Consider the following 27,109-nt stretch of genomic DNA (forward strand, 5'->3'; position numbering starts at 1 on the left):
CTGAAGGGGCTGGGGGGAGGCTTGGCCTCTTCTGGCACCAACGCTTCCATCTTCACGTGCTGCAATCCCTGCACCTTACCAGCCTGCTCTGCGCCTCGGCCGCTGCTCCAGAATACTCTGCTTTTTGCCAGTGGGCTGTGGTGGATATTGTGCAAATACAGCTCTGTCAGAAAAATAAATTTTGATCATTTACGTTCGGTTTGTGTGATTTTAGCATTGGCTCAGCTACTGATGTCACCTTTATTGCTAGCATCGTGTTGCAGGTGACTCCCAGTAGCATGTCATTTGTTGGTCTCCTCTTCATTCACCATCTCTAGTTGATTAAATGACACTTTCACGTACTTGGTAAAGTCCTCTAATCAATGTGTAACTCAAGCTGAGCTCAGACACAGCGGGCTGTCTCTGGTAGCAGCAGAGCGTGTTCAAGTGGCACATACACAACCCCCGATGGGGACCGTGGGGAGAGGCTGAACCGCTCGGGTGCGGCGGGATGCTGCACCGATTCATTGTCAGCCATCACCACCTAGTGGCAAAATGCTCCGTCTGGTTTCATCTGCCAACTTGGATCTCTCTTTCGAGGCTTTTTTTTTTCCCTAAAAAGCCGAATTTTCATGTAGGTTACACATTGGCTAGACTGACTCTGGACTCACACTGACTTTTATGACAACGTGAAATTTCCTTCCGTGCAGGGAATCACTTCTGCTTCATGCAAACTGATAGCCGAACTGACTCGTACGTGTTGCCTCCTAGATGCCTTGATTGCACACACAGATGAAATGGGAGTGTTTTAGCTTTTGCCCAGGATGTGAACAGACCTTTTACCCCACCCAGATTCACATGTAATATAACCCCCATCTTGAAATCCAAGGAGATGTGGATCCGTGATGTAGGATTTCATCTACTTACAACAAAAGAAATAGAAGCTTCTGTCCCTACAATAAAAAAGAATCAGGTTCTTACAAGTCCTTTAATGGTGTACCCTAGAAAACAGGGGAGGGAATACTATATGGTGTTGAAGTGGGATTTCCATTTCCTTGTTAACAAAGCTAAGAAGTTACTGAAGCCCACTAAAAGAATAGATGGGAATAGAAACTGTATCGCTGCCCTGGTTTCTTTAGCGTTGTGTTAATCTGTTTCAACTGCATCCGTTGCATCTTCCTTTCCATTCTCCCCACCCATGCTTCTGGAAACTTAAACTTCTGCCTGTCCGCTGGCAAATGTTCCTCCTCGTTCACTGGGACCCAGGTTTCTGCCTTCTGCTTGTTGCCCTCAGCTGCCCCCCTCGGAGGGGAGTCTGCAAGTGAAATCCAGCTAACGTCTGGTAACAATATTTTCTTCAAAAAGAGAAAGACTCTACAATAAAACTTGTTCCCAACAGTTCAGTGTGCTCACCATGGCAAACAGATTAACTGGCAAAGGAGTTAAAGCTCCTTCATTATAGTTGTGATTATCTTTTTAATTTCATGATTTGCTAATGGATACAATATTTGATGCCCTTAAGAGTACACCAGCAGGGTGTTTGCTGGAGGAGCGGGCTCTCTCTGCCCTTGCTCCAAAGTAGTCAGCTCCCAGCACAGCTGAGATACTCCTCTGCCTCTGGGGGACCCGAGAAGGGCAGGATGAGCTTGATGGACTCACAAATTGCCCTTTAGATGGTCCCTCCGTGCCTTTAAAACCTGTTTTCAAAGCTGCTGTGTGCAATGGAGTTTTTTAACATATCCCCATGCCTCCTATTACCCCAAATTTTCTGTAGGGTTGGTGGGAAGCCGAGGCAGACTCCAGAAGTGTGCAGCCATGCTGGCAGCCACAGGCGCACTGAGGAGCTGGAGAGTCATGGCTCTTGGTGCCCAAATAGGTTCAGTCCCTATAAATCTGAAGTGCTTCGGCTGCTGTCGCCAGGCTTTGGGTGATGCCTGGTCCATCCCTTGGTTCCTCAGGCTAATCCCCGTGCTGGGCCTCTGCCCGGGGGTGGCCTCGGCGTAGCTTGGCACGAACACCCCGCATACCCTGGCTGCGTGCAAAACCAGTGACTTTCACGTGGTCCTCTCAAACAGGTGCCTGCACAAAGCTTCAGAGGGTGGGATAATTAAACCATGTCATTTTTAGGAGGTCACTTCTATACCCTGGGCCTTGGTACAGTTGGTAGGCCAAGCAGGCTGACACAGAAACAATTAAAGGCTCACTGGTGGGTGAGTTTCTTAGCATAAGCCTCAGGGATTTGGGGTGATGCTGGTCCATGATAAAATATCTCCATTTTTCTGGCTGTTTTTTCTTCCTCATGAGAAAAAAGTTTAAAATTTCCTCTAGGCTTACTATTTTCTGCAAGGGGAAAAAATTTCTGGAAATTTGAATATGTTCTGTGACGCCAAAAGTGATTTTCAGTGGAAGGTGTATATACAATTCATGGAGTAGCTTGTCGGTAGTTTTATTTTGAAAAGTTTCTTTTGGGGTTTCTATCTAACAGTGATATAATCTTAATGAAGGGTAAAATCAGAACAAAGCCAAACTTCTTTCCGTTGTTTTCTTGACCCCCTCCTAGTCCCACAACTGAGCTGTAGTTCGCATGTATGTGTGTGTGCACTGAGTTTACACGTATGCATGCTGTTCAGATGACCAACGCTCAGCCTTCCCTCTCTTACAAAAATACCCTGAGGAGTACTGGCTGTGGGAGATCAGAAATCCCTTTGGGAGCAGTCGTGTGTGATGCCTGCCTGAGCTGTACTTCAGTGAAGGGCAGTTACCATGTGTGTAATATTCTTCTGAAAATACCTCTGAAGCGTGGGACGCTTGGCCAAGGTTACCCTCATTCTCCAGCTGAGGGGCGATGGGCTGCAGATATTTTCTCAGAAACACACACCTTTGACCTTTCCTTGTCGGTGCACTGTCCGTTTGCAAACAGGCATGAGAAGCACGAATGGCGACAGGCGGGCTTGCCACCCGGGCGGTGTAAAGCCGGCAGAACAAGCGAGATGCTGTGCCAGGAGCAAAAGCCCAAACAGCCATCTGATCCAGAGGGGCGGCTTCAGCACCAGAGCACCAACTCTGCACACATGTAAAGGACAGGGCATTTTTCATCCCAGCACATTCAGCCTGCGTGCGAGGCTTCAAGTAGTTCAGGTTCAGGTCATTGAACCGGACCACAGACCTGCCTGCTGTAAGGTTGGGATCTCACACTGTGCACAGCTCTGTACTCACACAACGCCTTTTGTCTGCATGGCCCAAATGTGCATTTAATCTAAACAAAGGACCGTTGCCTGGTCTTCTGCTCCCCAGGTGTAGTCATGGCTGGAGCAGACCAGTTGAGCTTTGCTGGGGTGTGGATAAATGCCAGTATTGCGCGTGTGCGGTGTAATAGCTAATGCTCCACCTACTCTGCCCACCTGATGAGGGGCAAATGAAGCAATTGTGCTGTGCACAGCTGGACAGTTTGCCCTCCAGTGCAGCAGTGGCCCCTGGCCCGCTGAGGAAAGCCTTTTGTGTCTCTGGTGCAATGCAGTGGCTTATTGGCAGGCTGAGGCCCAGGAAAGGTGCTTGCTGCATGAGAGAAGGTGTTTGAAGGTACTGAGTTGGCAAAAAGAAGAGGGCGGGGAGCTTGGGAAGCAGACAGAAAAATCAGCAAAGTGATGTAAAGGAAAAGCATTGCTGTGGGAACCGGCTGATGGTCAGCTGGGGTAGAGTCCAGGCAGAACTGCTGGCGCCCAGCCAGCTGCTGCCGGTCACCAAGCAGAGACGGGAGAGAGAGCAAGTACCAAAGCAGCACAGAAATCCAGCCTGCTGACGAGGCCCGCTTACCGGAGTTACCCACTGTAAGCCAATAAACAATGGTTTGAACAAATACTGTGGACAGAGTTTGGGGAATATCTTGGAAGCCCTGGTCCTAAAGTCTATTACTTTGAAATTAGTCATTAGGCTTCAAAACCTGTGTCTAAAGCATGATTTAAGGACTGAATGTGTCAGGCCATATATATTCTGAAGTTTTCTAGGTCAAAGCCTCTAAGAAACAGCAGGCAGTAATGAGTCCTCCATCTTTTCAGTGCTGCCTTATCTGTAACCCTTGTTTTCCCTCATCTCACACCAGCACGTGGTAAATTCCTCTACCCCATCACATTTATCTTAGAAAATGACTTCTCAAGCAAGTGGAGTATCTCTCCTCTTCTCTCTCCCTCTCAGCTTAGAAGAGCCTCTTCCTCTTTCATAACATTATAATGAGACCAAAATCTGTTTTATGTATTTTTTCCATAATCCTATGAAAAATTCAAGCCAACTTTTACCTGCCCGCAGTGTGCGATGCTAGGACACAGACAGTGAGGGGGAAAAGACTTGTCAAGCCAGTGGCTGCATTTAATTTATGTTGCTTGTCTCTCCCTCTCCTTGGAGAGATGTACAAATGAAAATTCAAGAGACCAGAATAAAAAAAGCGTGGCTAGATAGAGGGTGGCATTAGCAACAAAATGGGAAAGGACATTTTGTTCGTGTCACAACAGGATCTATTTTTAAGAGCTTGTTGTATGTTTCATGTCATAAAATCACTTCTGGGACTATTTTTTCTAAAAAAAAAGATTTAAAATAATGCCCATGCCCACTGCAGAGAGCACTAAAATAGTCCACTCCAGCCACTTCAGACAGGATGTATGGAAACAATCAGCATTAGTCTGAGGTAAGAACAAACAGAGGCAACTATCTGATGACGCAGAATAAAGAGAGAGAAGAGCGGGATTTTGCTCAAGTAGATTAAAAGAGCTGGTGGCATTGGAAGGATTATTAAGGATGATAGAAGTGGTAATTTGTTTGTCCTAGTAATTGCTCTAATTGGTAGCCATCCCTTTGAGTATGAATATCCCACTGAATATTTCCAGTAACTCGCCTGGAAACAAAGCAAATGCGTTCAGATCTCCTCTGGGTGGGGGGAGACTGTTTTTACTGCTGCAACAGAGGTGGGGTCAGATGCCATCAAGTGCTTTAAAAACACATTCTCTCTTCAACTGGCAGGAGCATCTCAAAATGATTGTGGTTTTTCTATGTACAGCTCTAATTAAAGGTCTAGGTTTCAATTAGTCTCTTGTTTTCCTGGCCTATAATGTTACACGTCGGTCAGAACATTTTGTTTTAGTCAGAAAGCTCACCTGTAAGGGCCCAGCCCGTACACATACCACTCTGAGATGGTTTTAGTTATAGATGTGTGATTTTTAAAATGTATATGGGAATGAGGCATGCAGGTCCTACTGAATTTCACTTTGAAGTGAGCATGCAACCCACCTAGACATCTTCAAAGTGTCTCAAAGGGCAAAATGTGTTCAAAAAGTCATGTTCAAAGATGACTGGTCAGCTTTGTCAGAACACTTTCAGATTCAAAAAATATTTTAAAACTGACATCTTCCAGTTCCAGTGTTATCTCCTTGTAAGCTCAAGCTAACACCAGTTACATTCAGCCTGGCACATGTACCAATCCTTCTCAAGCATTCCACCTCTGTTAATGGGGCATGAAGTGCAGGCACCAAACACACATCCAGCAGTCAAGTTCTGCGGATGACCAGACATTAACTTTAAAAATGAGCTAGTAAATTTTGTAAACCTGACCGGGAAGGAGTGTTTTTTCCTGATGGCCATTATTCAGACTCCTGAGGTGTCAGAGGGACCTCATCTCCTCGTCCAGTCTTCAAAAGCACCTCTCCCATGGGTTATCATCTCGACAGGAACCTGGTGCCCCCATGGAAAAACCTCTAAGTCTAACCAGGGCGATACTTGATGAAATGACTCAGCAACTGGCAAAGTGTGAGGGAGACTTTATCACCTACATTCCCCAGGAGCCCCTCTGCCCTTAATTCCTTTTGCCTGACCCTTCCCTCCCCTCTCCCCGCCTCTGCTTTGGGCAGGTTATCTGACCATGTGGGTTATCTCCAGAATAATTTTCAAGCATCGTCACAGGAGGAGAGGGGCAGGTGACATGTGCAAGCTATGTGGGCAAGATGCTGACGCTATCGTTCAGGTTAATTGGTAATGCTCTGAGAGATCACAGCCCAACTTCACTGACGTGGTGTTTTATCTGAGGAATAAACAGAAGTCCAAGCAGGGCTGCTGTTTCTTGTCTTTTGCTTTACTGTTGGGCAGGCTTTTGTAAGAAACACTGTATTCCACAGAGTTAAATCACACAGTAACTGAGAAATATATCTTTATTATTAGAATGTTTATATTCTAAAAACTTTTATCTGGGTTTACAGTACAATCCAATTTCTTTTTAATTAACTAACCTGGCATTTGTTCAGCAAGTAACTGTAACTGAGGCTTGGAAAAGTTTAAGAACATGCAACTTCTTTTACTCTCTTTATCTCTTCCTCCCCCAAAAGGACAACTTGAGTCAAGGTTTTGGCGCGATAAATAATAAAATAAACATCTCATTTGTGAACTAGTAGTTGCACTTAACTTTGGTGACTAACAGAGTAGATAGGCATTTAAAAATAAAAATATTCTTTCAGTGTCAAGTGGATAAAGGATCGGATGAATATATTTTACTTTATTATCTTTCTAAAGTTCACCTTTATTATCTTCAAAAAGGGTAATTTTTTTCAGGTTTGTAAAAGGATGTAGGAAGCAATAGAAAAAACTCAAGGATGTTTCTATTTTTTGGCTTGCCTAAGAAAGTTGTCGTAACACACGATCTGACCCATGCAACACAATTTAACAACTCCTTTTCACCATACACAATGCCTAGCATAAGGCCAAATGTGGCCCTGTGACATAAATAAATATTAAAATGTCATGACAACCTAAATACCTGAATTGGTTTTACACTGTGACTTTCTACTGAAACAGTGTTGATAAACTTTAAACATATATCTGATTGTTCCATATACACTATTTAAAATAAAAGTGAGGAATAATACTCTCTTTCTTCACTCTGCTACTTTCTGGGAGCTCTGTACACTGACAAATGTATGACATCTGTAGTTACCTGATTCTGGCTGACTGATTGGTCATCTGCTTTAAAAATATTGCAACTCAGGTGCTTATTGCAGCAGTAATCATAGTGATACACTGTCTTTTAATACTCAGTTCTGCTTACGGTCATAGTTATAAAAAATGAAAAACGTTTTTCACAAATCTTTGTACATGTACTGTAAAAATCACCTTCCACATAAACAATTTACATCTGTTATAAGCATTTAAAAAATAAATTACACAGACTTGTTTCACCTATCCTTTCTTTTTTTTGAGAAAACAAGTCTCCTCAGTAACATTGACAAGATGTTCATATCTGTAAACATGGTATGAGGATTCATGTTACCAAAAAACTCTACACACAAAAAATCATCTTGATAAATACTCTGATAAATAAGGATCCTTTTAATTGGCACAAACCAATGTAAACACGCACATTCCTGTCCTGCAGTCATTTCTAACTTCCTTGCTCTTGGGTTTTCAGTTGAAATTTAGGGATCTCTCAGCTCTGTAAAGATTCTTCAGAGATAAAACTGTGCAGGATTTTGGTTATGATCATAGCCATTTTTGGCCTCTCCTGCCCAAAAGCAAGCACGGGCATTGCACACTGTGCCGTGCAACACACCGTGCTGCTTTAGCCTTTCACTCCCTGTGCCAAGCTGACACCCTGCTCTGGCACTTGGTACTGAAATTTCTCCTCTGGCTCAGTGCAGCCCGTGCTTGTCAGGTCTGCTGGACCACCTTCAGGTCTCCTTGCTAAGTGACACCAGAGGCAAAGCCATAAAGTTTCTGGAATTTGAAAGCTGTGCTTGAGACACCAAAGCAGCCCAAACTTGTACCAACAGACAACATGGCTGCTGGCACAATCAAGCAGTTTAATGTATGTAATAAAATATGGAAATGCACCCAGCAGGGCTTATGGCAGAAAATCCAGCGTAGCAATCTACTGCTGTAAACAGCCTTCAAACACCTCAAGTAGACCTTTTGCATCTATCTGTGTCTGCGCAGGTAACAGGTAATCATTGATCTTATACCTACCTAAGCTGAAAGACTGAGTATTTAGGTGCCGATTAAATGGATTCTTCTGAATTTGCAACAGCACAGATGGAAAAGAAATTACCAAGCCACATGCTGCCACTAAAATAATTAAATATACAGCCACAGTACTGTCCAGCAAGATAACTGCAGTCATTTAAAATAAGCTCTATAAATAAATAAATTAATAAATAGAAAAACCTCCATGTAAACTGAGTAAAATGTCACTTCTTTTACAGTGCCCAAAGAGGGAATGGCATTACTAAATAATATAAATCTTCCATACTGTATATACTTCTATATATTATATCTGATACATTTTGGCATGGCCAGATGGATAGGAAAAAGTAGGATGACTAACTTCATTCAATATTTGTTCTGTTGAAGCCAAGCTCCTGCGTTACTATATATTGCAAACCATTCCTATAGCGGTTTGGCCTTTTTGCCCATCTTTGATTTTGCACTCACTTTCCTGGCAGAGCAGACTGGTTCACCTTTCTTTTGTGCTCTCCACATCTCTCTTGAGCAATCAACAGGTTCATAGAAGCATTTCACTGGCTGCAAGCTGGTTTTTTCGTCCTTTGCTTTTTTCAGCAGGATTCTTCCTTTTTGAAAGGAATGAGGCTTTGCATCAGGGATGTTATATGAAGCATGTTGACTTCCTCGGCTCCTGAAATTAATAATAGTGATTATTAATAACTATTACTCAATCTTGCAAAATGATAGGTCCCAAAATGTCCCAAACCCCTACATTTCTGAAGACAGAAATAGCCTTGTTTTACGGGACTAGGCTGAAAGTTAAAAACAGAGTTGCAAGATGAACTATATTTCTCAATACTTAAAAGCATCTCTCACTACAAGCACCCCTACATGTGTTCATCTACACTTTTATTCAGATAGCATTATGCTGATTTTGGAGCGCTGAGACCTTACTAAGAGCTACATTCTCCTAACCTGGTGATCTACAGGGATTTTAAAGATGCACATGTTCATGGCAACCTTCTACAAAGTATGAATATCACACGGTCTTTGGAAGACCGCACAATAGCAGTAACAGTAAAAAATGGGTGTAGAATCTGTAGGAACTTGGTGGGATCTCAGCGCTGCCCTGAACTGTGGCCAGGGCCCATGGAACTGCAGCTAATGGCCAATAGCTCAGGAATCTCCACACTCTGCCTTTGTACTGGCCACACATTTAGGGAAACTTTAGCTTTGCTTTTAGGCTTTGATTTGAAATGGGAGGAAAGGGGAATACAGAAATTGGGGGGAAGAAGGGTATGAAAACTTAAAGGCCAGAGTAAGCTGAATTCTCTCTGTGATGGTTCAAGCCCAGCAGGATTTACTGAAATCAGTGAGCTCAGGTGGAGTGACAACACGGTGCCTGGTGCTACAAAGGCCGAGCCATGCCCTCTGCTCTGAAATTTTATGTTGAAACCAGAGTTCCACAGTTTAACTAAATAAGATCACTGAAGTCCCTTTTAACATAATCTTGAAATATTTTGCAGCAGATACATGTTGTGTAACAGCAGCACTATGAACGTAAGGCACCAGCTCATGTCTGCCCAGCTACTGTGACTGAAGTGAACAACAGATGTGCTGATGTACAACTCGAGCTTTTAAGGGTTCCCGTAGGGCTATTTTCCATAGCTCGTTATTTCTGGAAACCACATTACTTCTTCTGGGAGTTAAACAATACTGCACACTTGACAAAGCCAGTTTTGGAAAAAGCTGTTGTTGTTCAAGTGTTAGAGTGCAAGACCTCTCCTACTCTTTAGAAAGTCTCTGTATTAGCTGGTGGGAGGCAGTGAGGGCCGGTCGACAGCACAGGAACTGAGCCTTACAGTTTTACCTGGCTGGCACCTTTGCCAACCAGACTTTGCTATGGGGAAGTTCTGCAGGAAGAATGCCATGCAGGTCCAAGCTGGAGCTTGCAGGCACTGTGCCGTGCTGGCCTGGTGCAGGCCTGGACTCTGACCACTTGCTGGGGGTTAGAGGTTGTGTAAATGCAAAAAAGTGTTGGTCACTCAGGTTTACGATCACTTCTTAGGCACTGTTTCATAGAATCACACAATCACAGAATCGTCTCAGTTGGAAGAGACCTTGAAGATCATCCAGTCCAACCATTCACCTAACACTGACCAGTCTCAACTCCCCCAGATCCCTCAGCACTGGCTCAGCCCGACTCTTCAACCCCTCCAGGGATGGGGACTCCCCCCTGCCCTGGGCAGCCCATTCCAACACCCAACAGCCCCTTCTGCAAAGAAATCCTTCCTAATATCCAGTCTAAACCTTCCCTGGCACAACTTGAGGCCATTCCCTTTTGTCCTATCGCTGTTGTTACAGTCCATTACTTAGTTGTTGTTAAAAGATGTAGTGCTCTGTTTTTCTTGATGTTGTTACGGTGAAAAAGTTACATCATTTATTCCCAAAGCATATACAGGCATATTGCAGGTGACTGCAGGTGATGTTTAGTCACACATCTGCTGCCCTGAACGATGCTGTCAAAATATTAAAACCCAAAGGTGGTCAAGGTTATTATGATCAGAGGGGATTGTCTAAAAGAGCTAAATTATATTTAAATTGAATGAGTTTATGGTAGAGAAGACGGACATCTGTCCCTAATTCACAGTCAGGGTAAGAAGGTGTCTAAGATGGATGAAGATGCAGGTCCATTTCACATGAAATGCAATGCTGCAAGCTCCAGATGTAGGAAATATTTTTCCCTTCAAAGTGGCAGCTCTTTGACATAAGTGACTACGAAAGTCTGAACTTCCTACTCAAACATATTCCTAATTTGTCGCATTATGAAGAAATACTGAAATAATGTGACTAAATGCACCCCACTGCCACAGGCACTTAAGAACAATCCTATTCTCACTGCATTACACAAACATCAGGTACTTTTCAAGACAGGTCTCATAATTTTGAGAGACCTAATTCTTAAGCTTCTTCACAATGGGAGCTGGCATTTAAATTTGATTTAGGTACAGATGTACCAGTAAGTCTCAGTGCCTTGGAGAAATGGCTAGTGAGCATCATCAGCAAAGGTCTGCTGTGCCCTCAGTTGGGCATTTCCTGAAAACAGTCAGGAGAAAGTGGAGAAAGGGAACTGGGAAGCAATGCAGCGGCCTTGCAAGTCCAGTCATTGATCCCAAATGTAAACCACCAGTGGCTCCAAACCCCCTGAGATTATACTGAATTTTCTGGACGGGTAGTAATACTTCCCATTTTTTTAAACTCGTACATATCATTAAAAACTCATTTTATGTACTGAGCTGAGTTAGAGTTCTTAAAAACAGCTGGTGTGGTGAATGCAAATGCTGGATTCATCCACAGAACAGGCAGAGCAAAGTAAAACTTCCCTACACCTTTGAGCATCCTCTCTGCTTCGTAGGACAAGTTGGGATATTTTTAACCTGGTAACTCCAAATTAAGGCTACTACTAAATTCTAGTTTTGACAGTGTCTTTTCAAATGAGAAGTATATCAGTGGTTAAACAGAAGCCTCTAAACAATTTCATATATGCCTTTGAACTCCCACTATTTGTCAGCAATTAACAGGTTTTACCAAACTGCATTATATTTAGACCAAAGACTTGTCAGCAGAAGGACTCATCTCACCGCATCACTGAATTCACTGGTTATATTTTAATTCTATTTTCCTTGATTCCAATCATCTTAAGACATCTAGAAGCTTGAAAAGTGTATACACAGTCATTTCAAAATCTACTTTGGACAATAATGTTTTCCAGAATCTCAAATCAGTATGGGGGAAAAAAAATGCTATAAAAAGTAGAAAAAACAAAGCTAAAGCACCATGCTGTTAAATATTAATGCAAACACTGCTTATCAGTAAAAGGGTACTCGGCCAGTTGCCTGCTAGGACTAAGATACATGAAAACCAAAAATAACCCGAAGAGCAAAAAGCTGCCTCCCCCCAACCCAGTAGGCTATACACTGTACTTTTAGTTTATTTGCCAGCCCATCTATCTGTTCATGTGTCTGTCAGTCTTCCAGTAATTCTTGAACCCAGTGGTCAGACACAAACAAATATGGCAGGGAACATAAGTCCCAGACCAATGAGTAACACGTTTTATGTCAAACATTGGGAAAACAACCCAAACTCGTGTCCCCACTAAGCAAGCTTGCCCTGAGGAAGGATGCACTGCCTGACCATCACTTGGCCAAGCAGCACCCGTGCTGCTCCGAACCAGACGCTGGGACTCGTGACCAAGTCACAAAGACACGGGAAACCAATCCCCATTAGTTCTGCTGCTCCCAGGACAGCTGCTTGAGTAACCTGAGATGTTTAGTGCCCAGGCTTTGTCGGGGCACTTGTTTGCTTACATGTGATTTTGAAGTCAACAGTGTTACTGTCAGTTAGGAAATGACAACTGTCTCTCTCCGACCTACAGAACATTAAAGATATTTTCAGCTGAAACTTGGCCTGTGTTTGCTGAAGAGATTCAACTACTGTACCTTTGCAGTAGGCTATTATAGTCATCAGGAAGGAGTCGTTCATTCAACAGAAAATGATTCTTTTTCTTTAAAGAATATGTGATTTTAGCTTTGATTTAGCAGAAATCTGTTTTTTCTCCACTACATGACATAAATATAGATCATAATCTGGTACAGAACCTGATCCAAACCCAACCTGATTCAGGCTTTTGGGTAAGGTGAAATGCAAAAGCAGAAATGTAAGCATGTCAAGTTAGTGTATTTAAGTAAGAAAAAAATAAAAATATATACATACAGGCATCTGGGTTTCTTATTTAATGAAATGTCTGTAAACTGCAAAGAAAACAGAAACAGGTTATTAATATTAATATTACATTATCAAGGAATTAAAGTACAGGCATAAAATATATGCAGTCTTCAAAACCATATTTCTATTCTCAGCTGCTGTTAAAACTAGAATAGTCATGAAAGAAGCTGAAAAAAAAACCTTTTACAGATTATTATTCCTCCATCTTATTACATGTTTTTAAAATTCATAACATGTGAATTGTTAGTGGTTGGATTTTTTCCCCATTATTTTTATCGTAACCATAATCAAAGTAAATTGCTAAAGAAGTGTGGGCTGAACAGAGATCTTTCACATTAGATTAAACTGTATGGATACAATGAGAAGTAATTATTGTGTTCAAGATAATTAATAAGGGACAGTGCTTGAATAAGCTGTATTAAATTAACTTTCTCGCAGAGCCTTTAATTTTGCAGTGATACATTTCCTTTACACAAGCGGGCAGGAAACTCCGGCTACAAGCCCTTGGCTCTGACTACAGCAGCACTGAAGGGTGGAGAGCGAGAACACAAGCATTTCTGTCCCTTCCCACCCCAAATCCTGAGAACAGATAGGGACAGCACAGCCTCAGTGCCAGCACAACTTTGCATGACTTGATTTTTTACAGCAGTTTGGTTCACAGTGTGGAAACACTTTGTCTGGTCCCTCTTTTAGTGGGGGTCAGAAAAGGAGGTGTTTAATGCCAGCTCAGCTTAAATCGGTCTGGGTACTAAATCGGTTCTTTGTACTGATCTCCCATCAGTGCTACTGGACCGAGGCTTTGAATATCATTTAATGAAGTCACTGAGCCAAGCAAGTCAGATCTGGCATCTGAAAATGACTATGTTCTTGTAAATGTTCCCTCTGTCCCTGGTATTGTCCACACTTTGCAGATGGATTTTTGCCCAGCCTAACTCTGCTTGTCATCTGTCTTGGATGGAGTCTGGAGCCATCTCATGGTGAGCTTTTCTGTAATTACCTCCTGAAGGTCAGGCTGGTCAGTATTTGGATGGATGACTTTAGAGGAATGCTGAAGTCACTCAGAAAGCAGGGCAGCTGCCTCAAAAATTAGTGCCTTCCCCAGGGGACACTGCTGAGCCAGGGATCCCAGTAAACATATCAAGAGCAGAGGAGATGATTTAGTACTGAGGCCCATCTTTACAGTCCCCCCTGTGTTTCACAGACACTGTTTGAGATGTCCTGCACTAGATTTTAGCACATCTACATCTATTCAGGTCTTTGTCTTCCAAGTGGCTATGGGAACCTTTGCTTTCCACCACGGCATACCTGTACAGTGCTGTGCATGATCAAATGCCTTTCCTCTCACATCCCAGGATGAGCAATTACTTAGCACAGGCAGCATGGGGTAGTCATTTAAACAGAAATGTTCTTTGGAAGTCGTGTGCCTAAAACTTGCCATATAAATGTAGTGCATTGTAGAGAAAATACTGAGTTTATGTATTAATAACAAGGGCTTTTAAACAAATAATGTATTTTAAAAAACAAGGTTCAGACAGCTTTGGTTTCCAATCTGTGCAGAACAGGCCTGTGGGAATCCATTCATCATTTCGAAAAGTCCTGTGATAGGTAACTACAGAAAGCAAGCCCATTTGCCAGCAGGCTGAGATGTCCTCTGTAGGCATCCACATCTTTCCTGAAAAACTTTAGACATCTCAAAAAACCTGCCAAGTCACTAAGTGACATAAAGGAAAGTGTTTGTTGCAGAGGTAACAGCAGCTGGAAAAAAAATTAAATTTTCCAGCCAAAGATGGAAAAAAAATATCTGGCAAATATTTCATTATTCTCTGCTCTCCCTTTGCCTTCTTTGGCTATTGCTGCTCTTGCACTCTCTGCTCCTTTCACTCATGTGAGGGAGCAGTTTAAAACATAAATAAAACACATCTAAAGAAACATTTTACAAATACAGATCTGTATGGAGTAGCAATTAGCCTGACCTACTGAGCCAACCCGTATTCGAACTCAAGTACTTTCCCTCTGGTGGTGGGTGACAACGCAGGGAAGGACTTTGCTGGCTTACCACATGCTCGCTGACGTCGGTGTGGTTGCAGACCATCTGCTGATTTTGGTAATATTCTAGCTGCCTTTCTGCCAGATCCACGCGCTGCAACAGGTTCTCAATGAAGTGCTGGAGCCTGGCTTTTCCCCGCACTTCTTTTTCTGCTGCTTCTTCCAGGAAATGGTTGAAAGTAACAACTTCTCTGCAAGATGGAAGCATTGCAAAGAAGCCACATTTAAATAATAGGAAGGGCCCTGGTCTCACGGCTGTCAAAAAATTACTGATCCTTGTTCTGTTTTTCGTGGTGATAGCCAATGGTAGCTAATAACTGTCCTTCACCTCTATTTAAAGATTTCTGTGGACACAGTGAAGATCTGGAAGCCTGAACGTTGAATTTAAGTTTAGGGGCAGTGGGTGTGGGTTTTTCTGTCACATTACTAGGTCTCTTGGAAAGAGTCTTTAAGAGTCTCAGGGTACAAATGTCATTATGCATCACCTCTCAAGGTATCTGGAGACAGCAACAGCCACTTTTTCTTTTTTTTTTTTTTACTTACCCATGTGAACATCAGCTCTGAAACATGAAGAAAAATGGATGAACCCCCAAATTTATCTTCCCAGTTCACCGTAAACTTACAATGGTAGTTTAATGTTATTACTGGGGTGGTTCGTAACTTAAAAGAGCTACTGTAGCCATTAAACTTCATTTTGGCTGCAATCCTGCAAGTACACCGAAGTGTAGTGTTATGATCTGGGGCTAGTGGGAGCACAGGAGATTAACAGATAATCCACAGATTACAGACCAAGGAGTATGTGTGTGGGAAGAGCGAGTTTTAGGACTTCAGAAATGTTTATTGTCTGGTAGCGCAACTGGAAGAGACAGTACCACTGACTGTGAAAGGTCCCAGCTCTGGATTGAGACAGCTCATTTTGAAATGCTCTGTGTACTATCAGTTTACTATCAGTAACTGGGCCACCATTTGGACCTCTGATTATCAGAGGACTTTCTGGGTGGGAGGAGTTTGGTTACAGAGTGAAGCAGGTATTACAAAAAATGGCAAATCTGAGCACGCAGGGTTTCCCCGGTTAATAAATGCCTGGATAAACAGTTCTTGCTCTGCCAATGAAACCATGTTAATTTTTACTTTGTACAAAAGTGAGGGGGTGGGAGTTGGGAGAACCAATGCTTGCCAAATGAGAAAGGGCTTCATAGCTTGGTAGAAATACATCGCCTGAGGAAAAAGCATTTTAAGCAGAAACTAGGAAACAGTCTGTAGCAGAAATAACCTTTCAAAGCTTAGCCTGTGTATAAGAAATCCAAAGTTTCTCTGCATTTCATTAACTCAGTATAGTTGTAGATAATTGGTTTAACTCAGTAAGGTTGTTTTAAAACTGAGCTGGTTTGCTCTAAGAAAAGTTAGGCACAAGTGGTCAGCTATGGAAATTGCCGTCTAGGACTCAGGCTGTGTCTGCCTGTTCTGTACCACAGCAGCAAGAGGCTCTCTGCATGGCTGATCTAATGGTAGGAATGTGGTTAAAAAAAAGTATGTATTGTTTGGACGAAGAACAGGGATGAATTAGTTTATATTAACTCACCCATAAAATGTGGCTTAAGAAACAGAGATGTACCTTGTTGGTTAAACTCACCTAATCCATTCCATTTCAAGGCTCTGTACAGTTTCTGTGATTATTATCTTGCCCAGAGCAACCTGGTAATAAAAAGCCACTGAGGAATGCTTAGGAAGAAGCCAATCTAAACTCATTAAGGACAATTTTAGGGCTTTATTCTCACCGCACTTACAGCATTGTAACTTCTTTGATTTCACGACGCCACTCCGGTTTTGTGTTAGCGTAGGAGCAATCTGAAGCCCTTGGCACTCTGTCAGGCTCCTCTTTTACAGTGGGAAGGGAGCTCAAAAGGATGCAAACTCAGCAGGTCAGCTCCAAATCCCTTACCCTTTGGATCAGGAAGGAGAAGTGTGCGTGGCCTGCCAGGCGGCTGGGACACCATGAGGACATCCCTCCCGGTCAGCCCGCGTGTCTCACTGCAGCGGGAGGCCACAAACATCAAGTACCTGGCATTTGTTTTTAAAAGGGCGATAGTTTCAAGAATACTAACATTTGTAATTGTCTCAGCAAAGGTAATTAAAAAGCATTCATTAATTGCCGACTCCACGGCATGAACAGATCACCCACAAATTTTCCTTTCCTACAAATACCTTGTTAGTGAGCTGTGCCATAAGAGGGATGGGGAGAAGCAGTGTTTTTTTCTGGAAGACTTACATTAACTATCAGGAAAACAGACACATAATGTCAATAAATTCCCTAGTATTTTCCTTGCTTTACTCAAGATAACTTGGCATCATACATGCCATTATTTTGGAGGGACTGTTACTAGCAGCACTAGTAGCATTTCCATCATTTTTCTCTGGCTATGAATCTACCTTTAATAACTTTTATCTAAAAATTTTCCTTTGGGCTGTAATGGTACAAGAACTCTGTAAATTCCCTTTAGAAAGACAGGAGCCAGAATATACCCACCCACTAGGTCTGGCTCACACACCCCGTCCTGATAAGCAGTTCAGCTACTTTCTGTGTTTCCACTTCATTCTCATCTCTCAGAAGAGCACCATCAAGTGCTGAGCAGTGACTTCTAGTAAGTTTGCTCCAACATCTCTTCCTCAGAGAGCTCATTCCATGCCACGGCTATGCCTCGGTGACCTGAAGGGAGCTCCCAGAAGAATTTTTACCCTCCTCCCACCATGAATAATAGGGAAATGGTTCAAAGAACTAGTGTAGCTTCTGACAGCTGCTGTTTATCTGTTTAATCGCCCTTCTTGTCTCTTGTAGTTTGCCCAGACTTTTTCTTACCCATAGCGATGACCCTTTCCCTCCAACTCTATTTCTAGATATCTGTGATGATTTTTTGCTTATGTTCTGTATTTCACTTTCAATTTATTTCTCCGGGCCTCTGCCAAATTTTTTTGGGATTATGTGATACTATTTCTATCTCTTACTCTCTGCTCTGATGCTTGTGGAAAGATGGATGTCCACAGAGGTCAGATGCTGCTCCTCGTGAAGTCAGGGGGAAGCTGAGCCTGTGAATACTGTGGGGCCCACTTGGTAGAGGCATAAACCAGAGCACAGCAGCATGGGCCTGCTGGGCTCTGTGTCTTGACAAAAGAGCTTTGTCAGCAGTGCTCACCTGAAACAGGAATCACTTGTTAAAGCCTGGCTCAGACCTGAAACATTGCCCTTTCTAATGAGAGGTCTCTGCTACCCTCCACCGACTATTCTACATCTGGAGCACTGCTGCTATATTGAGAAACGGTTATGCAGAGTTATTAACTCCTCTTGTGAACTCCTCTGCTCCCAGCATCATCTCTTTCCCACTCTGCTCTGCTCCTCCGTTTCCTCTCTGCCCATCGGCCTGCAGTGTCCTGCCCCTTCTCGCTCAGCTGCACCCTGGCACTTGCTGTAGCACTGCAAGCTCTAGATCCTGCCTCTAAATTTTCTGATTGGAGTAGATGATCCTCAGTGCAGCTCAGATCACTGTAAATTTCTACAACAGACAGCAGAGCTATCTCATCTGTTTGCTCACAGTTTACTATACTAGTATTAGGTGTGTTGTAGAGCAAAACATTTTGTTAGAGGGCTGTGACTGGGCATCGGGGAGAAAGGTGGGTTTCTTGCTTTGTCTTGGATGCTCCTGTCAACAAAACCTTTCAGGAGGAGGGACCATTGCTGCTGCCGCCCAGAGGGCACATCGAACTGCCAGCAGCTTGTGGTGACAGGGTGAGGCAAGCAGGAGGGAAAGACAAGGAGGATGCAACCTGGGAGGTGTCGGAGAGGAGCAGGAGGTGCCTGTACTGCCAGGCTGCCCGAGAAGAGCTCTTCCCAGAGCCAGAGGGGTCTGGAGAAAATTTATGGCAGTGCAGCAGGCAACTCAGAGGTGCTCAGCTGAAAAAACAAGTGCAGAGGGAAGGACTCACTGTAGGCAAGAAAGACTTGCTGCCAAAGCTTTTATTTTAATCTGACTGCCAGGGAGTTAAAGTGTTTAGTTAACCAGACTTAGCTAGTTTGGTGGTTTGCATTCCAATTGCAGCCTAGCTGCCCTCACAGAAAAACTGCAGATAGCCCACCTTGATCATTTACCCTGAAACCTTCTTTATGGAGGTTGTGGTCATGAAACAGCATGATGTGGTAAATCACAGACTGACTAGGTGACATCTATTCTTCTGCCTCTATCACTAGATTACACAGTGCTCCTCGCAGGACTAGTGAGCTGCAGTTCTTGTTTACCAGAGCAGTTGCTGACATGTGGACCCTGCAGATACCCTTAGTATTTGAATGCTCCTTAACAACTGACAAGAAGGGCTAATGATTTCTCGCACTGCGAGCAAGCCCTCCTACAGATGCATAATACTGGTCCCAGGACTATTTACAGCAACTACAACTGCTCTGTAGGTGGAGACATGAAGCTTTATGCAGATTCTGCACCCAAGCATCAAATCCCTTTAGAGAATTGTATTTGGAATAACTCTGCCTAAAATCAGCAGAAAACCAAACACTTATATTATTTTACCTGTGGTTGGGTCCCCCTGAAGATGGGAAAATTCCTACTACAGTAGGAAGTAGTAGTGATTTACTTGTGAAAATTTCACATGTGATTTATTCATGAAAATTTTTAAAATATGTACATTCATTAAGTATTAATGCCACTGACCTCATCTATCATTCACTGGTGTTATTGCCTGAAGGCTGTTATCTGTTATTCATTAGGTTGTGGTATCACATTCCTATACCACTATCAGCACACTCAATTTAAGAGGTTCACACCTCCTCCCCTCAGAAAGTTTTTTGTCCTACCAGTTGCACCCATTCAGTAGGCTGTGCTCTAGATCTGAGCTCTGAACTTACTGGGGTGACACCGTGAAGATTAAAATGCTTTATTTCGCAGAGCCGTTCTGTGGGATGGTCATGCTACGCTCAAACCAAGGCAGCTGTGGGGGTAGTAGTAACTCAAGTGGGAAGATCAAAGTGGGAACGGGAGCACCTGAAACCAAAGGTGGAAGAACAGCATGCAGTTGTGGTTGTATTCTACTTCGAGCAAAATCGAAACTGTTTTGCTGTACAACTGGAATTTGTAGTTAAGGAAAATAGTTGTTTTAAAGCATAAGTCGCAGTGATCTCTAAAAACCTACTCTTAATCCCATTGTCGAGATGCTACTTGCACAGATAATTCCATTAATTGCAAATTGAAGGTGAAGCCACGGGCAAGCATAATTACTCCCCACCACAGCTATTATGAAATAGCCCTTGCATTCCAGGCTATGCCAGAGTAGAGGCATGAGCAGACAGTCTCAAAACAAATTCATTAGACTGGTTAAAGAAATTACTGTTAGAGATACAGCAACATACTGCATTAATGCTCTTACCCTATAATGAGACAAAGTGTAACTGTTTAAGTCATCACTGAAGGTAGCTTTCAGTTGCAGACCATAACTTCAAATGTTGTTCAGACTTACTGAAAATTAAACTTACCAGTTTCATTTTCTTATATAACTTCCAGAAACAAGTCTCTGTGTCCCAGAAGTTAAATTCATAGCTGGTTTTAGTTTCAATGGTTTTCTTGATATCTTATTCAACACAATCTTATTCCCTTTGGGCAGGCTTCTGTGTTATCTTTAAGATCACAGTACTCACTCTAAGTTGCATTCTCCTTCATCAAACATTGAATAATCCCTTTCAGGGCACATTTTCTAATTAAATAATTCCTTTTCTCAGCAACTCTGCTGAAAACTTGACCCTGTAGCCATCATTCATTGAAACTGTCCAGGGCCTAACTGAGGCAGGTTGGTGAATAGAGACCTGTTTTAGTAGCTGTGCTGGCTTCTCTAGAACATCCAGTTTTCTTTTTTCCCTCCCAAATAAAAAAAAAAAAAAAAAAAAGCTTTGGCCTTTCTAAATATGAGAATAAGTGACACAGGAGTGACTGCTGTAAGACTTTTCTGTGCTTAATTCTGTGAGTAATTCTACTTCAACTATGTATTAGTATAGTTAATGTGGTATGTCCATCTGTCCTACTCCTCAACACAGTTCATCTCTGCAAGGGCATCACACTATATTATAACAGCATCTACCCATGTGCCTGTTACCACAGCCATTTTTGTAAGGGAACAAAAATAAAATTATCTAAAAAGACATCTTCACTTTATCGCAGCCTTTGTTGGACTGCTATAGGCTTTATTTAAAACAACAAAAAATAATCAACCGATAAGTCTACAGAAATAACCTTACTGACTGTACAGACTCTTCAAATGGGCAACCCTGTGCCTGCTGGTGGCCTAAACCAACACTCCTACCTCTCATCAAAATGAGAGGTCAACAGTAAAACTTCCCAGTCCTGTCAATTGACATTAGTGCTTTGATTAGCAACAACAATGTAATTCAGAAGAATTTGTTCCCTACAGAGTTATGAAGCATACAGACTTGCTGCTTGCTTTGGAGAACACATCAGAAAAACCAGCTTCTGACAATGACACTTGGTGGATCACAGTTTTTATGTACCTCTCTCACACACCTGCTCCAGGCAAAGGCTCAGGACACAGGGGCTTTTAAGGTAGAACAGAGGGGAAGTAGCAATGAAATTCTATCAACTCAAAGTGACTGAGGTCTATTGCCTGTGCTGGGGACTGCCAGAGTCAGGGCAGTGCAATGTCTGCCTTTGCTGGGCACAAAGGAAAGAGGTGAGGAGTAGAAGAGCTCCATCTCCTTACTCGGAAAACCCAGGTGTTTAAACGAAGAATTTTGATCTCTCTTCCCTAAGCCTTCTTGGGGCTTCCTAAACAAATTATTCTTGCTAATGCACATTTTTGCTTTCCTTTAGCTTTCCTATCTGACTTCACAATCAGATCCAAAGTCAGAGCCATTGCCCAAAGTGCATTTATACTGTTACTTTCTGCCCCCTTCTTGTATACCCTTCTACAGAAGAAGTTTCTTGAATCCCAACTTTATTTTTTTCCCCCCATAGGCAATTTATTTATAGGTCAGGAGTGATGGTTAAACCCACAAATACATCCTCTTCTACCTTCCATATCTGGTTAATTCTCTCATTCTTACATGTAGAAGCAGGTCCAGCCTAACAGCCCAGATAGGTCTTTGGCTTATCCGGACACATTTTATAAAGATGGAAACCGGATTGTTAAATTCAGTATTATGGAGTAATTTGGTCACTGATAGTGATTGTCCATTTATATAAGATACTGAGAGTAGGTGAACATGAAGGAATACTCAAATATGGGCCCAGTATAAAGAACTGTAACTTACCAGAACATTGTTATTTTTCAATATTTACTTGAAGGGATCCCCATAAAAGGTTTCAGCTGCTTCTCTAGAAGAGCCTCCAAATGAGTTTTGGTGACCTTATTTAAGATTTGGAGTAGAATTTCCCCCCCCCCCCCTCTTTTGGATAGTTTGTGGGATTATTTTGGGGGGGTTGGTTTGTTGGGGTTTTTTTGTTTGTTTATTGTTTTATTATTATTATTATTTTTTTTAATCCTCAAACTGATCTAGAGTAGCCATACTTCAGTCTTTTTGAGATCTAGAAGTGCATATTGATTATAAACCCTTTCTTGCTTTCACATGCACCATATTCCATGATCTCTGGTGGCAGAGACCAAGGGAAATCTGGTTTCCTTTACTTCCTTAGAAATAGGATAAGGAGGCATTTCAGGGAAGGTATTTTCTTCTTCCTCCTGGAAAGAAGAACAAATTTTCAGCTACGGTGGTTCATTGTCAGTGCTGGTTTTGGAAGAAGTTATCCATATTCACAAGATTGCTTATGAAAAAAAAAAAAAGCCCAAAGAAACTGATGAAAGCATTTATTTCTGAAGGTCAGCAAGTATCAAAGCAGTCCCTAAGGGCTGCCTTTGACTTTCCACAATCTGCAGTGAGAACTCCTGCTTCTGCAATTTCCATTAAGCAGTCTTGTTTGACTTTCTAATCATCTGGACTTCTTCCAGAAATCAGAGCCAAAGTTGAGATCCTCCTTTTTTGAAGGAGAAAGTCTTTTCAGCACACCAAGTAAGTTTTTGAACACACAAAGGACCGGATATGTAGACAGGTCTCAGAATTTACCAACAGTCCATGAGAAAAACCAGACAAGTGACACTTGTTACAAAGTCATGAACATCCTTTCTTCTCCCCTCTACTAGAGTCTGCCATCCAGTGCCTCCCCACTGCTGGTGCAAAGCTAAGTGTCCCAAGCATTTTTAGAGGTTCTAGTCTGAAAAGCTGCCCTTAGAAGTACTAGTCCTGCTTTTACAAAGCTTTGTTTATACCTACCTTCCTTCTCTATTTGCTAATTATACAATGACCTTTGAATTGGAAAGCCACACAGTGCATTTTTCTATGGCACTGTCCCTTGTTAATCCCCAAGATGGGAAATGTAGGAACCATCTGAACAAGAAAAAAAATAACACATTTTCAGTTCTTCCTAGGTGAACCTTGCCCATTCTTACACTCTGCCTACCCTCCCAGGCTCCTCAGAGTACCTTCACTGTGACTTCTAAGAAGGAATGTTATGGGGCTAGGCATGGGCACATGCAAGACTGTATTGTGACTCCCCTCTTCCCCCCTTGGTACTCTGAGCTGATATTCTTTCATCCCACCCACTAGCATATATTAGGTCCATTTACCTTTAGAAATGAACATGCCACTGTGTACTCTCTATTCACTCATTCCTATTGCTGCTTTTGCTTCCAAGTTTTTTTAATCTTCTTTATTGAAAGCTGAAGCAAACTAGTGGTAATCCTAGAAGAGCAATACCCTGGGTACTCAGGTGAAGTCTGTGCAGCTGCCTCTTTTGGTTAGTGTTTCTTAGTAGTCAACCTTCAGTTTTCCCCGTAACACCAACTTCGGAGCTACCTTCTCATCTACTTAGGCATTCATCCTCCTCCTCTAGAGATGGCTAGAATTATAACAGAAATCATCTGAGCTCCTGCCCCTTTCCTGAGCCCAGCAATGTCTTTAGTGTGAAGGACAGTGTTTCCCCACTTCTCTCATTCTGTGTTCAGTCTTTTCTGGTGTCAGAACTACAGCTTACCACTGCTGCTAATAAGCAATCTGCCAAGGAGGCAAGAAGCCTCTTCCTCATGCCTGTTCTAACATAGTTAAAAATCACAACTTTTGTTGTCATGTTCTTTTTACAGATCAGTGTCCTTTGCCATCCTCCCTCATCATACACATATCTTTTGACCCAGGTAAGTCTATTCACCCCCTTCTTTTTCCACAAGCTCTTTTCTTCTTCTGAAGCACTGCAGAACTCTGATTTTGATCCACTGAATGGCTTCTGCTTTCTCCTGACAGTCATGTTCTTCCTGTGGATCTCAAGCCTTGAATTTTAAAAACACATTCGGCATTTAGTTTGGGGTAAGAGTCATACCTCTTAACTTCAGGTATCATAAGTTCAGCACCTAGACTAAGATGGATGCCTACCTGAGGTCCCCCTCTAGTCTGCAGAGGGAGGGAGGACCTCCACAGAGCAACACACCCCCCTCCTCAGATACTCTTCTAGAACAAGTAGAATGAATCACACTTTGAAAGAGCCCATAAGGGGAGTTTGGCTAGATGGTACTACCAAAACTGCTTCAAACTGTGTTATCTTTGTGATCTTCTTCCAGCACTTTCAAACCTGCTTCAGTTCCACTATTATCTTTAGCTTCATCGTGAGTCTTTCAACTTTCTCTTCCATGAGGGTCAGCTGATACTTCAAAAATCATAGGTTCCGTTGAATATCCCTTCAAGGAAGATGCACACCCCAGAAGCTCAAGTCCCACCACCTTTGCTGTCTCCTCTTCTATTGCACTGCCTCAAGACAAAGGACTCCTACCGATACAGGAGCCATCACCATCCCTTCTTTCTAGTCCTTAGACTACAGGAAGGAATGATGAAAGCCCTCCAAACTTCCTACACTGAACTCCTACACCACCTTCTTTATTTCTTCTAAGATCAGCGTCATGGCAACTAGCACTTCTCATCTTCTCTTTGTAAGATGATAAATTGGTTTAGAAGCATTCCATTACCGAGGCTCTTTATTTGCATTCCTCTAAAATAAGTTGTGTTGCTCCAAAAAGCCTGAAAGGTTTCAGCAAGTGCTGAATAAACTAAGTAGTTCATGTATAAATAATATATCAGCTATCACTACATTTTTAATGGATGCATCACGAACATATTTTTAGATGGCCTAGGTTAGTCAGAGCAACTCTGGCATCTGCTTCCCATTCCCATTTAAGTGATTCCAGTCTCACAGTTCTGTGTCCACCCTAAAACACCTACTCGGACGTGGCCTTTGCAGCACTGTCTCCAGTACAGCTTTGCTGCTGCACGGGAGACCATCCCACTCCCCAGGCAGCCTGCTGACCATGGTGGGATGGCTTCAGGGACAAGGTGCTATTTGGTATTCTTCCATACTTCCTCCAGCACCTGTCCACCCATCTCTTCTTAAAAAGATAACAGATTAGAGGTGCCAGTGTAAATCAGATTACACGCTGACGATAGCTGCTACTTGTCCCTACCCCCATGAAACCAGGGACACAACACAGGCATTAGAGAGCATAAAAGTTAGGCACTGGGGAGTTAAGGGTGAAAGCCACCTGCTCGGGGAGCTGTCCCCCGCCAGGCAGGGGCCACGGTCACACGGGCTGCAACTCTAGAAATACAGCGATCAGGAGGTGGCGAGCACCAGGCCCGTCCACAACCAGTGAGCCCCCGAACCATCCCCTCCCATCTCCCCCCAGGCTTTCCCTCGCACGGGTGCCGGCCGGCCCGCGCAAAGCCCTCGGCTCTCGCCTCCCCACTTACTCCTCTTTCCGGTGAAGCTCCTCCTCGGACTCGGTGAGCCGCTGCTTGAGGGCTGCGATCATCTCCACCGCCACGTCCACCTGCCTGCTCAGGGCCCGCTCCCGCCGCTGCACCTCCTGCTTCTTCTGGGACAGCTGCACAAACGCCGCCCGCACCTCCAGCAGCTCCGCCGTCTTCTGGGCCAGCTCCCGGGTAAGCTTGTCGATTCGCTTCTCGATCGTTTGGTCGACGGCCTCTACCATCCTGTTAAACTTTTCTCTGACGTGCGCCTCGAAGGAGGCTTTGGAGTCAGGGGCCGGCAGGCCGGCTTTAGCAATCTGCTCGCCGGGGGAGTCGGCCGGCACATAGTTTGCAATGTAGGAGACGGGCCGCTCAGCCTCCACCTCCAGCACCTGCCCGCGCTTCGCGCTCTGGCAGGACGCATCGCAGAAACTGAGGAAGGAGCCTTTGTGCTGCGCGGCGCCCGCGGGGCTCCCCAGGCTGCCGCCCTGCGCGGCGGGCTCCGGCGGGGAGATGAGCTCCGCGTCCTTCAGGGGCGAGAAGAGGCTGCTCTTGGGCAGGAGGCTCCTCTCCTCGTAGCTGTGGCTGTACTCCAGGTGCACCCGCAGGGAGGAGAGGCTCCGGAACCTGGTGTGGTCGCCGCATCGCGGGCAGCGGAACGGGAGGCTGACGCTGCCGAGCGGCTCCTGCCAGGGGTGCCTGCCTTCATCCCGGGCCGTCTGTTGCATTCCTCGCCGGGCCCCGGCTGGGAGGAGACAGCCCGCGTCCGCGCCCGCCCGGGGCCGGGGCAGCCCGGCAGGCCCGCCGGCAAACTTGGGAAACTTTCCCGGTGATTCTTCAGGGGTATCGCGCCATCTCCGCCCGGCGCCCCGCGAGGCACCCGCCCGGCACGGCCAGCCGCAGGGCCCCGGCGGCGCGGCGCGGCTCCGCTCGCCTCGGCCGCCGCCCGGGCCTTGCCGGGGCGGGGCGGAGCGGGGCCGGGCCCCGGCTCGGCGCGGGCCTCAGCCGGCCGCAAGGTCGCCGCCCCCCGAGCCGCCGCACTCACCCGACTTGTTGCTGGTGGCGGTGCCGGTGGCGGCGGCGGGGCGGCGGCGGCGCGGGAGCCGTTTTCAGCAGAGCCGTAAATCAGGCCGAGCGCGGCGCCGCCGCCACGCGCTCTCGCCGCCCGGCCGCTGCCGCCGCGGGGCGGGGCGGGGGGCGGCGGGGCGGGGCGGGGAGCGCCCGGGCTGCCCGGCCCCTGGCGGCCGGACACCGGGCTCTGGCGCCGCCGGGGCTCTGGGGCGGCCGAGGGCGGCGGGACCAGGCCGCGGGGCACGGGCTCAGCGCCCGGTGAGGCCGAACGGGTCCGGGAGCCGCGGTCATTCCCGTCCCGGGGAGCCGCCCGCTCGCCTGGGGCACCCGTGGGGGCTTGCGGGGGTCCTGGTGGCCGTGAGCTGGGGGGGTGTTGGGGAGGCGCCCAAGGAAAAGGCAATTAAAGGC

At 44.6% G+C, this 27,109-nt stretch overlaps 1 protein-coding gene across 2 annotated transcripts; it reads right to left on the reverse strand.

Moving 5' to 3' along the window:
- Positions 1–6,155: 6,155 nt before the first annotated feature.
- ZNF365 (zinc finger protein 365) lies at positions 6,156–26,573 on the reverse strand. Of its 2 annotated transcripts, none has more exons than XM_074924411.1 (4): positions 25,631–26,573; positions 14,792–14,972; positions 12,724–12,761; positions 6,156–8,641 (listed from the first exon to the last, which is right to left on the reverse strand). In XM_074924411.1, the coding sequence occupies exons 1-4, from the start codon at positions 26,356–26,358 to the stop codon at positions 8,395–8,397; spliced, it is 1,194 nt and encodes a 397-aa protein (XP_074780512.1). In that variant the 5' UTR covers positions 26,359–26,573; the 3' UTR covers positions 6,156–8,394. The 2 variants fall into 2 exon arrangements, with proteins under 2 accessions (XP_074780512.1, XP_074780510.1); XM_074924409.1 differs by having other exon boundaries at positions 12,724–12,754; positions 14,722–14,972.
- Between the last annotated feature and the right edge of the window lie 536 nt (positions 26,574–27,109).

Source organism: Athene noctua, chromosome 21, assembly GCF_965140245.1.
Source record: "Athene noctua chromosome 21, bAthNoc1.hap1.1, whole genome shotgun sequence".
Lineage (NCBI taxonomy): Eukaryota > Metazoa > Chordata > Aves > Strigiformes > Strigidae > Athene > Athene noctua.

Coding starts and splice junctions, on each gene's coding strand:
- ZNF365 (XM_074924409.1), bottom strand. CDS start 26,358: ATGCAACAGACGGCCCGGGATGAAGGCAGGCACCCCTGGCAGGAGCCG. Junction 12,755..14,721: donor GTACTTGAGTTCGAATACGG/GTTGGCTCAGTA, acceptor TGCAGTTTACAG/ACATTTCATTAAATAAGAAA. Junction 8,642..12,723: donor AATAAGAAACCCAGATGCCT/GTATGTATATAT, acceptor TATTAATTTCAG/GAGCCGAGGAAGTCAACATG.